The following is a 12544-nucleotide window of genomic DNA, read 5'->3' as shown; positions in this document are numbered from 1 at the left end:
GATCTGACAGCAAACTTAGTAACATTCTTAAAGTCACACCAGAAATATACTGATGAACACTGGTAACAGTTGGACTGTTGCCATACTAATGGTGACAGCAGTGAATAATAAAAATCTATTTATAATAATTGCCTTGGTGCTGTAATTTCCCAATACCATTAACAGATAGCATTAAATTACGTACCCTAGCATAGTAAAGTAAGAAGCCTGTCATTGCTTTGCGGTTCTGCAGTAGGTTACCTTGCGGTCCTGTCCCGGTGCCCAGGGCTCCCAGCCCACCCTTCACACAATCAAACCCCAACCTCTCAGCCCAGAAGCATGGTGAGAGCTCTCAAGGGGGCACACCGCTCCGCAACGGCCTGGCCCACCGCCGAGACCTCAGCCAGGGAGTAGCGCTGAGTGCCGACAATGTCAGCTCCACCACACCTGGTCAGTGATGCTAATTCCTTGCGCTCACAATGTGAATGTCCCACGCACAAATGTGCATACAGAGATGCATTCAAACCTATATGTACACACACACACACACACCACATTATTTCCATACAGTATTTAAGTTCTATAACACCCAAACAATCTGCTGAAAATGTATTGTTTTCTTTGTACAGTGGTTTAAAGGATCCATCACTGTCTTGTAATGTTGTCTTTGTCACCGGTCTACAGTACGAGCTCGGCCTTCCCCAGCAGACAACACACATACACCCCCTGGCCAGAAGTCACGAGTGAAAAGAAAGAACCTCAAGAGCAGTGCTTACAGAAGAGAGGTGCTCACCAAGGAGGTGAGAGTGTGTGCGCGTGTGTCTGTGTTCGTATGGATGGAAAAACAAACATAAAAATCAATAAATGTGTGTTAGGCAGAAGCATAGATCTATGTGAAATGTCTCACATTTTAAATGTATATGGAAAGGATCCACAAAGCAGACCACACAACAAAATGTTTACTTGCTGCTCGGTAATGAAAAATGTTTCTTGTGCTTTTCCGGCAAGGTCTTTAACTTTAACTCTGTTGTCCATGTGTGTTCTCTTCCAGATCTTCCTACTTTAACCCTGTTGTCCATGTGTGTTCTCCTCCAGATCTCCCCCCTCCACCAGAGCCACCCCCAGAAGACAGAGGAGTCCGTGGCCCATCTGGAGCCGTAGACTATGGCCATACATCCCTGGAGAGAGAAGCTAACCCCGGGACCTTGTCTTCCATGGAAAGGAGAGAAGGAGAGAGGAGCACCCCCCACAGGAAAGGACCGGGACAGCGACGCCAAGATGGTGAGTGGTGCAGATACTGAAGGGTGTTCAAACTCATATCACCAGAAACATGCACAAACAGCCAGCCATAAGCATTGCATTAGCCTGTTAACACTCACATACAAATACAGTCACTCAATCACCTGGAAAATACTTAGATGGTTTAATATTTTTCTAATATAATCTAAACATCCTGAGCTTCATTGGCTGCATCCTGAGCTTCACTGGCTGCATCCTGTGCAATGTTCCCTCAAATTACACTGTGGAATACAAATACACTGTGGAATACTATGAGCAACATCAGACGTGCACGCTGTGGCCACATACCAGTATCACACCTGTCCAAAACCCGAGATCATAGCAAGTTACATGGCTTATTAAAATAATCTAATTACAGCAGTAATTTCTGTTAGTTTACTTTTAATATAAGTTATTTGGCCCACTTAAAATGAAAAAGACAAAAATCTTGTTGTTAATGAGCTGTGTAGTATGTTATATGTCAGTGTGAGGGTCATGCTCTTGAAGAATTGAGACATGTACACCTTTCAGAGATAAAAGTTTGTTCACATTAAAACATTCACTTTTTGCACAATGACGTGTGCTGTAGCAGAAACATGTGATACAGTGTAAATTCCTGTAACTCTTTGTCTATAAAATATATAATTATACAGTTCTTTATTAGCGTTTCTACTACCCACAAATTATCTAGTAGTAACTACATTTAATGATTAATATCCATAAATCCTTAAAATTCTTAATAAATGACACTAGAATAAGCACAAAGCTGACTTAAATTTCACCTTATTTTCACCTCTCTGTCCTTCTCACTTCACCAATAGTTGTGCACTTTGTCCAGGTTGACGGCCCCGTCTGCTTCTTGCTTTGTCTTTAAGTGCGTCAGCTGGTCCAAATGTGCCACTTCAACATGATTTCTGGATGCTGTTTTGATATGATTCATTAAAAATAAAGCCTCTTTCACAATCTGCACTGGAAGCTTGAAATGTAGCACAACTATCCCCAAGCTGTGAGACCTCCTTCAGCTCATCGCATCTAAGTGCTGCAGCCACTATATCTGATAATGTGCTGATTGACCATTGTTCAAGGTTTTGCTTCATTATGTACTTGAATTCAGCATATTGACTGTTAATGGCCTCCATAGACTGTGGGTAGTGGAGAATGGCCTCATACTTCTTTGCCAGTGTAGCAATGTCTGCTGATCCATAGTCAAAACTGATATCTGAGCTCAATGCTTCAATGTCAAATGCAGACCACTACTTTAATTCATCCTGTGGAAAACGAGCATCCAAGTGATCACAGAGCTTACGAATAGAGTAATCTCACCAGTATTTCTACCATCAGCTGATGAGGTCCTCAACACCTCTTTGACACGGTCCTACTGACACTCTGAACATCCTTCTCCTTCAAGTATTGGGAACGCAAATTCACTTGCAAAGCAGTGCCCTTCCATCACAGTCAGGTTGCGTCTCTGATAAGAAAGGCAGAGTTGTGCTAGCTGGCCCAAAACATCTCTCAGAGCAGTTTGAGTAACCTTGAACTTTGAATTACTCTGTTTTTTGTAGCAGTACTTTGCCACTGGATCTCTGTTGTCACTGAATTCTCTCTTGCAGTATTCTTCAAGCAGTGTAGTTCCTCAGAACAGCTTTCACAGCTTGGTGCCGCGACAGCCATCGCAATTCGTTCAGAGGCCTGAATGACAGAGTATCCCCATCAAGAATTTGCTAGGTCCTCCATTTTGCCCCTCTGAACAGTGGACCGATAGAAAGTGGAATATACAGTTCTAAGAAGAGTTTCCACATCTCACATCAAAGACACATCTTTCCAAGCATCATCAATGCCCAAGTCTTCTCTATGGGTCACACAATGTTGTTCAGTTAGGTGTGGTATTTGCCGCTTTAATAAAGCTGTGCTTTCCTAGCATTACTGAGGCGCCATTGGAGGTCAACATCACCATTCTCTGCATGTCCAGTCCATGCTTGGAGTAAAACTGAGTTATTGCCTGCACAGTGTCCTGAGCAGTGCATGCAGTCAGCTGGATGACGCCGCCGAACATAGTTTTATAGTTGACGTCATTTTCCTCCCTTTATTTAATACATATGACTAGCATTTTGTGCTATGTCTGTGCTCTCATCTACTATCAGGGTATCCCAGGGTGCATTTTTAACATTGCACCTCGTCTCATTCTGCACTCTCTGGTTGATTGAGTTCGCCAGCTTTCTGGTATACTCACATACTTTGCCATGTGATCGTGGATTTGTTGAACCGACAGCATTGATGCATTCATTTTGAAGGCGAGTAGAATATTGTCGATGAGAACTTTAACTTGCTCAGGGTCAGATTTATTTTTGTGTGACAGCTTGTTCCTCTTCTCTCTGTCTTTTGCGCTCTCCCGCAATAATGTACCAATCCCCTTTCCCATCTTGAGTCTTCATACAATTCCAACAGCATTCAAATGACTTTTCTGCTGAATGTGACGCTTGAGTTAGTCCAACTTCCATTCAGTCCACATTTTTCCTTCCCAAAACTCGCTTGCTACTTTGGCTTCGCAGCATGTTTTGCAGAGCAGACCTTTCTCACTTGAAAAAATCTCACTTAGTTTCACCGATTGTTCTTTTGTTTGCACACACTCCGACAGCCATCATAAAAGAACTACATTTCTTTTTTACTTTGGCTTGGTGAGTGGATGTGCCACTGCCTGTTCGTTTCACCATAATAAGGGGTTAGTAGCATTTGCTTCTCTTAACTCCGCCGCACTGTTACCTAGCTGACCTGCAAAACACCCGCGTCGCGTACACACTGGCAGGGCACATACACATAAATGGCTGTCAATGACATTGATTGGATGCGTAAGTGAACTTCATCATATAATTGGCTGGACACCTGTACATTGCAAACTGGTACAGAATAAATTGTTATGTGTTTAATTAATTTACAGTTAATGTTGGATTTTATTTTATGCACTGCATAGATTTTCTTGTGCGCGGAGAACGCGCAAGTAGTGCGCGATTGTTCAAGCGCGCAGCTTAGATAGAACATTGATCCTGTGCTTCATTGGCTGCATCCTGAGCATAAAAGCACAGATCTTGAAATGTGTGTTTTTATTTTGTAACTCATTTCTACATCCCCACTACTACCTCTACACACTGCTTGTCTAAGGTATTACATTACATTATTGGCACTGTTATTGTGTGTTTTGTTATGTTTAGTATTGACCAAGAAATGTCTGTCTAAAAACATTGAAGAATTGGAGCAATTCCCTCCCAAAAAGTAGACCAATTTGCCAATGGCTGTACAACCAAGTTATAACTCTGGCGTGTCTGGAGACTTTAGGTCATTATTCTTTATATTCACAATATTCTTTATGGACCCCGAAGTTAACAAATATTACATAGTCTCTGCAATGGTAAAATTCAATAACTAAATGTCCAAAAGTAGGAGAGCAACTTAATTTTTTTTACAAAAACCAAAAAGAAAAAATGTAAGAAAAGTGCAGGCACATCTATACAGCCATATCTGTACATCATGTTTATGAACACGTTCACACATGCCCACAGGTACGCATGCGCGCGCACACACACACACACACACACAAAACAGACAAAAAAATCGGATTTGGATTAAAGACACTGACACATCCTCACCTGTACACTGGCCGACATCTGAGTTGAAGCGTGCATCCCAACCAAAAAACATTCTCAGGCCAAGCAGTTAGAAGTGTTCAACTGATACGTTACCCAATTGGAAGCATTACAAATTGCAGATACAGATCTGTGATCCCTCTTTCATCAGTAAAAAAAAAGGAAAATCTCTGACCCCTGACCCCAACCATCCCCATCTCTTTCACAGATGAGGACCTGATCCCATATGGCAAGCCCTGCTACCTGACTGGCAGAGGGAGTCAGATGTCCAGTAACTGCTCCACCACTGGAAGCTCCTCGTCGCGGGGTTCCACGGGGTCACGAGGAGGTCACGGCTCGGGCAGAAAACGCAATGAGGTGAGGCAGTGAAGGATTCTTGTTAGTATGAGCCAACATATCTACTGGTTTTGAATGGAGGGATGGTTAGAATATACTCTAGAATACAGTAACATGGTTGGTTCTAGTTCTTTGGTTCTGTGATATCCACTAGTGTTATTCAAGGGTGAGAACAGATAATAGCGTAGGCCAAATAGTGACCTCCCTAAAAAATATATATGAATGGAATATTCATTTTCATACTATAAGTAAGATACAATGGCTGCAAGAAACGATTGTGGGCCTTCACTTAAAAAACATAACAATAAACTACACTGAGACCAAGTGTACTGTTAAACATAACAGTATTTTAAGAAAAACAGATAAAACAACATGTTCCAAACCAGGACCAGAAAAGTCTCTTAAACTGCAGACATGTAAAATACAAACATGACAAAAAAGAAAAAAATTTGGTAAGAACAAAAAGTTCTCAATTAGACTTTTTTAAATGCCCTAGAGAAAGTTACACAACAAGCACTCAGCAAGCCATTCAAAGTAAGTTTGAAGAGAAACCTCCAGCGATGCTTTAAACCAATTAAGAATTACAAAGCATTAAAGCCTGTGATCATTATGTAGCAAATTCCACTTCTGTACAGCAGGAAAATTTAAATCTGTCTTTCATAGCTCTGAGGTTACTTTAGGTTTACCTAGTCTTATACATAGTTTCACAGTGATATATTCCTATAGTGCCATATATGCTGGATGTTTCTACAAGTGCTTTTAAAACATAAGAGAATGCATCTCACTTCTTATATTTAGAGACCCATCATACCTTCTGAGACAAAACACAGTAATGAGTCGTGAAGTTGTCTGTGGTGATGAATCTTAGGGCAGAGTGGAAGACAGCAAGACAGTAAAGAGACTGTATGTATATTAAATCCTTGTAGTCTAAAACAGACATAAATGTAGTATGGACTGTTTCTAATGTCAAATGACAGAATCTATAATTGTAAAGGATTCAAATGTGAATCTTCAATTTCTTTACTAGTCAAACAAGATGCATTTTGAAAGAAAACATCCAAATACCACTATCTGTTAGAAAAAAAGGGCAGACATTTGGAAGCACTTCAAATGTCAAGTTCTGTTAACGGAATGCAATGTTTCCCCTGGCAAATATAGCATTTGCCACCACAAATTGATGGAAAAATACTACAAACATCAAAACACATCTGAAAGCGCATCATCCCAATATATTCACAGAGAAAATCAGTGGTGTGGTGCCTAAAGTGGGTATAACCCAATTTATCAACTATCTAAACTTATTTTCCTCTTGTTCTTACATTTCCAACTAATATTTTCATCCATGTCAATTAAAGTACTCAAACAATAATGCGAGTGCTGTATGCATCTGTAGTGGCTAATTACATTCCATTTACAGATCCATACTATGCACAACGTTGCGCTTAAAATGTTAATAAATAATAGAAGGCTATCGATATTGTTAACTAAACGTTATATGTTCCATCAGCCTTACTTTACATTGTATATAGTAGCCGTAAACTATTTTGACACGTATCAGTATGGAATTAAGGAGTATATACGCAATGCCTACTTAAAAAGGTGTATGGACCCACTACAAGATTAATAATGACGCTAGCTAGCTACAGTATTTTGTTAGAGTTGTTCTATTCATACAATTGAGATTTTGCAATTGATTTCATTGGACAAATACATGTTTATGATTTAGAGTAGTTTAAATATATTTCACCTCACACAATCAGTGAATGTTTTTACATTCATTCTTCTACCTATTTGAGAATAGAATCATCCAATAATGTTTATGCAGAAAGATTTGTTGGTAGAACAATTTATGTTTGTGTACTCAGAAGTCAGTGAAATGTTTATTATAGATTAATCAGGCAATACTTTTGATTTGACTAAAATGTGACTAAAACTAAGAGCATTTGTTGACTTTTGACAATAATTATACTAAATCATTATTCAACTATACGAAATTTGAATAAAGCAAAAGATGTTTAGTTTTTTAAAAGGTGCTAAAATGTACATTGATGTAATGCAAGTCTACGTGATGGTATCCAGAATATAGCATGCAAAATGCAGTTCAGTATTTGGACAGTATTTTGTCATTTGGATTGAAGCATTTTGGATTTGAAATAACACAGTGAAATAAGGCTGTAATTCCTACATGGTTCACCGTTTATGTATGTAGATACATTGAATTTAAAAATGACAGTCTGCACTTAATTCTCATTCATTGTTAATTTAAAAATCCAATGTGCTCAGTACAGGGCCAAAACAACAAAACGCGTCAACGTCCAAATACTTATAGACTGCACCATATACACCGTACACAGTAGTGGTTATGAGTCTTGTGTTGGTTATCCAGCCTAATGAAATCACCTACCTCACTAAAAAGGAGTGAACAGTGTCAAACGATTAGTGTATTTCTATACACAAAGCAACAGAGTTACAGGTATTATCCAAAGTCTCCAAAATGTAAGCACTGTAACCTTGTCTAAAACAGAGTTAATGTACATTTAGATGATCCATTTCAGACAGAAAAGAGCGAAGCAGTACATTTACCAATGATTCTAAAAACCCTAGCTACGCAAGACAGATATATATTGGCCAATAGTTATAGAGATTACAAGCATCCCATCCTCATGGATTTGTAGCATACAGTCGGCAGCGCACAAGGAATAATTTACCCCTCTAACAAACATTGGTCTTTCTTAATCAAGAAAGGCTCAGCTCAGTATCCAGCACATGTATTCAGTTTCTTCATACAGTTCATTGCATACATAATAAAATAGGAGTTATGTGTGTGTTCAGCATTAGTGTCATACATAACTGACATGAACTGGCATTCACTGGCATGGACATTTTAACAAGTTTAGTAAAATGACAAACCCTGTGAAACATATAGAAATGTATTTATGTCTACTGTTCTTCACAAATACTGTCACTTTTATTAAAAATATGTTTGTCCTTAAATACACAATCCCCTGCACAGTGTGGAGTAATGTGAGGCCAGGCCTGTGGTCCCCTGTCTTGCATTACACTGCAGGATCGCTGCTTTAAGTGCCGTCTCTGTAGACTCCATCCCTAGTGAAGTGGCAGAAAAGCCTTTTAAGTGCTTACAAGCTGTGTGTGCACGCAATTCCTCAGGGATAAAATGACTAGTAGAAAAAGTTTAAAAGAATATATTTTTACATATTTTCCACTTTACCGTAGTCACCCTACAAATCACAGATTGGTTCATTGAATTTTCTTTGAGCTCTTGTTTACAATAGTAATGTATTGTACACTGTACGTGCTACTAGCCTTCAACCGACACTGTTCGTGACCAATGGACCTTAAACTTACAGTGAAAAATGTAGTGTCTCACAAAAGTGAGTAAACCCCTCACATTTTTGTAAATATTTGAGTTATATATTTTGACAACACTAAAGAAATGGCACAATGCTACAATGTAAAGTAGTGAGTGTACAGCTTGTATAACAGTGTACATTTGCTGTACCCTCAAAGTAACACAACACTTTAATGTCTAAACCACTGACAACAGAAGTGAGTACACCCCTAAGTGAAAATGTCCAAATTGGGCCCAAAGTGTCAATATTTTGTGTGGCCACCATCATTTTCCAAGCACTGCCTTAACCCTCTTGGTCATGGAGTTCACCAGAGCTTCACAGGTTGCCACTGGAGTCCTCTTCCACAACATCACAGAGCTGGTGGATGTTAGAGACCTTGCGCTCCTCCACCTCCTGTTTGAGGATGCCCCACAGATGCTCAATAGGGTTTAGATCTGGAGACATGCTTGGCCAGTCCATTATCTTTACCCTCAGCTTCTTTAGCAAGGCAGTGGGCGTCTTGGAGGTGTGTTTGGGGTCGTTATCATGTTGGAATATTGCCCTGCAGCCCAGTCTATGAAGGGAGGGGATCATGCTCTGCTTCAGTATGTCACAGTACACGTTGGCATTCATGGATCCCTCAATGAACTGTAGCTCCCCAGTGCAGGTAGCACTCATGCAGCCCCAGACCATGACACTCCCACCACCATGCTTGACTGTAGGCAAGACATACTTGTCCTTGTACTCCTCACCTGGTTGCCGCCACACACGTTTGACACCATCTGAACCAAATAAGTTTATCTTTGTCTCATCAGACCACAGGACATGGTTCCAGTAATCCATGTCCTTAGTCTGCTTGTCTTCAGCAAACTGTTTGCGGGCTTTCTTGTGCATCATCTTTAGAAGAGGCTTCCTTCTGGGACGACAGCCATGCAGACCAATTTGATGCAGTCTGCGGCCTATGGTCTGAGCACTGACAGGCTGACTCCCAACCCCTTCAACGTCTGCAGCAATGCTGACAACACTCATAAGTCTATTTCCCAAAGACAACCTCTGGATATGACACTGAGCACGTGCACACAACTTCTTTGGTCGACCATGGCGAGAACTGTTCTGAGTGGAACCTGTCGTGTTAAACCGCTGTATGGTTTTGGCCACTGTGCTGCAGCTCAGTTTCAGGGTCTTGGCAATCTTATAGCCTTATAGCAATTCTTATAGCCTAGGCCATCTTCATGGAGAGCAACAATTCTTTTTTTCAGATCCTCAGAGAGTTCTTTGCCACGAGGTGCATGTTGAACTTCCAGTGACCAGTATGAGGGAGTGTGAGAGCGATGACACCAAATGTAACACACCTGCTCCCCATTCACACCTGAGACCTTGTAATACTAACGAGTCACATGACACCGGGGAGGGAAAATGGCTGATTGGGCCCAATTTGGACATTTTCACTTAGAGGTGTACTCACTTTTGTTGCCAGCGGTTTAGACATTAATGGCTGTGAGTTGAGTTATTTTGAGGGGACAGCAAATTTACACGTATACAAGCTGTACACTCACTACTTTACATTGTATCAAAGTGTCATTTCTTCAATGTTGTCACATGAAAAGATATACTCGCATAATATATAGATATATAGATGGTTTACCTTTCACATAATCTAAAACACATATAGATATATTTGCATAAATGTGAGGGGTTTACTGATTTTGAGAGATACTGTATGTTACTGTAGTTGATTTATTTTTTATTGTTGTCAAATATGAAATATACAGTATCCATTCCTAACAGCCTATCATCAGATCTAACTTCATAGTTTTTCAGCTGTTGTTTTCCATCCCCAAACATCTTGCCTGGCTTAGCAGCCAACCCTCTAGGTGTTTACTGAGTCATGTCTTACTTCTCCCATAAAACGGATGACTAGTGTTTTAAGTTATTGCAAGATAACTAAATAGGATTTTTGTCTTGGTCTATAAATATTGTGATGGTTTTTAGTCTAAAATGCAAGGACAACCCCTCCAGGGTTGTTATTCCATTCTGATGAGGTTTTATAACTGGTTTGAATTTAATACATTGTGTTCTATTCAAAACCAGCAATGTAGCCTGACTGTGATTTTGTTAGAATGATCCTCAATACAGGTTTTATGAGATCTCCTTACTGTTATGTGCAGATGATTACTTAGAAAAATCTGTCTGTCTGTTGCAGGAAATGAGATAAGTGGACACAGGAAGACTCTCATGGAAAATAAAAAACACCTTTGTCATTCAACGTTCCTTTGATGCCTCCTGTTTTCTTTCTTCCTTCGAAGCAAACAGTTAAATAATGTGTAAAAGAGAAGACCAGTGTACAAAGAACAATTAAAAACAACAGACTTTCATCCCTTTTCTGATATTATCATTATTTATGATTATTTGGGCTTGTCCCACATTCATTGTACATAGCCATCTCTGTACTGTTTTTACATGAGCTCTAGTTACAGGGAAAGAAAAAGTATATTGTATTTATAAGGGAAAACACAAATGTAAAAAATTTTCATTATAAAATGTACATGTCATGAATGTGCCAACCTCTTTTTGTATAAATATATACTGTTGGGAAAGCATAAAGACTATTGCACTCTTGTTGTGGAGGAGAAACAACAAAAAATATGAAGCACAATGTGTGTTGTTGTCAGACGGCCAGCCGGACAGCTAAACTGCAGTGGTCTTCGTCCTCTCAGGGCGCCTCTGCCTGTCTTTTGGATCCTTATTGCCTGTGGTCCGATGAGAATGTTGTTCTTTTCTACGTTTTTTTTATTTCATTTTTTACAAAGAAAGCTTGTTGTGAACCAATGGTTAGATGAAATGGTGAAAAGATTGTAACTGTCACTTGAGGGAGTGTTGCTGCGATTACGCGATGACTTGCGTACTCTGTTCAAAAAACCAAAATGTTCTGTCGACTAACTTTGGAAGTCTTGTTGTTTTGTTAAAATAAAATGCATTTGTTGAACAATACAGTGGGAACTTATTTTTTGCCAGTAATGCTAAGATTTTTTATAATAAATTTGAATACACAACAAATAAGAAGCAGTCAAATCATCCTATGACTCATTTCTCCAAACGCAAAACATCTTGAAAAATTATCAGATGGAGTAAAAATGCTAAAGATTTCCTGAAGCCTTTGACTATTCATAGTAGATTCCACCTGGTTGGCTTTGCACAGAGAAACATGAAATTACCAGTTTGAAGGAGCTTCATAGTTGTGTCCAGTTTTTGGACACAGCTATGAGTGAAGAATAACTCACTCTCTTCTCTGCCCACCTGAGACATCAAGCATAACCCCAAGGTGCTCTGTACACACTACAGCCAAGTTAGTCAAACAGTCTTCGGAAAGTGTTCGAAACCTTAAACTTTCTCAGCATTTTTTGTATTATCGACTTAATTTGTTTTGCAGTAAAATCGACACACAATAATGCTGAGTTTAGCGTCTGGGTGGTGTGATGGGAAGGAAAAGGGAGGGCTGGGTGGTTAGGGCACTATCAGAGGGACAGGCTTAATGTGTGGTATTTAATGGAGGTGTGTCGTCACTGGCCTCACACTGTGGTGCAGTAGGTGGTGGGGTATGTATCATAAAGAAGGATGCGATCTGCCAACACAATACCAAAGATGAAGAACTTGACTCCAGTCACAAAGTACACAGCCCCTAACCCTACATCCTCAACCACTGATTAACATGTACATCATCACATCGGAGTGTATTTGCGAGTGCGAGAATTTCTAGCCCCCTCAGTTGAAATTGTAGCTCCCTTTGATTTAGTTGATGCTCCCAATCAAAAATCAAATCCTCAAATCAAATCCCAGCTGCAGCTTTTCTGTCTAAAGACGATAATCTAATACCAACTGGTACAAAGCACTGTTATTGCTTAATTGATTACGTGGCAAGTTAAAATGTAAATTTGTGTAAGTGTATTGTGCCATATTAGAAAA

At 39.7% G+C, this 12544-nt stretch overlaps 1 protein-coding gene across 1 annotated transcript in view; it reads left to right on the top strand.

The window, feature by feature from the left end:
• The window catches only part of robo3 (roundabout, axon guidance receptor, homolog 3 (Drosophila)), a 159926-nt gene extending 148354 nt beyond the window's left edge, over positions 1 to 11572 (top strand). The window contains 6 exon segments of the mRNA XM_020048525.3: positions 233 to 429; positions 664 to 770; positions 773 to 779; positions 1075 to 1260; positions 5104 to 5252; positions 10785 to 11572. Of these exon segments, the coding sequence (XP_019904084.2) occupies positions 233 to 429; positions 664 to 770; positions 773 to 779; positions 1075 to 1260; positions 5104 to 5252; positions 10785 to 10796 (658 nt within the window). The 3' untranslated portion in view covers positions 10797 to 11572.
• Positions 11573 to 12544: the final 972 nt, after the last annotated feature.

Source organism: Esox lucius, chromosome 7 (assembly GCF_011004845.1).
Source record: "Esox lucius isolate fEsoLuc1 chromosome 7, fEsoLuc1.pri, whole genome shotgun sequence".
In the NCBI taxonomy this organism is placed as follows: Eukaryota; Metazoa; Chordata; class Actinopteri; order Esociformes; family Esocidae; genus Esox; species Esox lucius.
The sequence above is the reverse complement of the archived record's forward strand: the minus strand, read 5'-3'. Positions and strand labels throughout refer to the sequence as shown.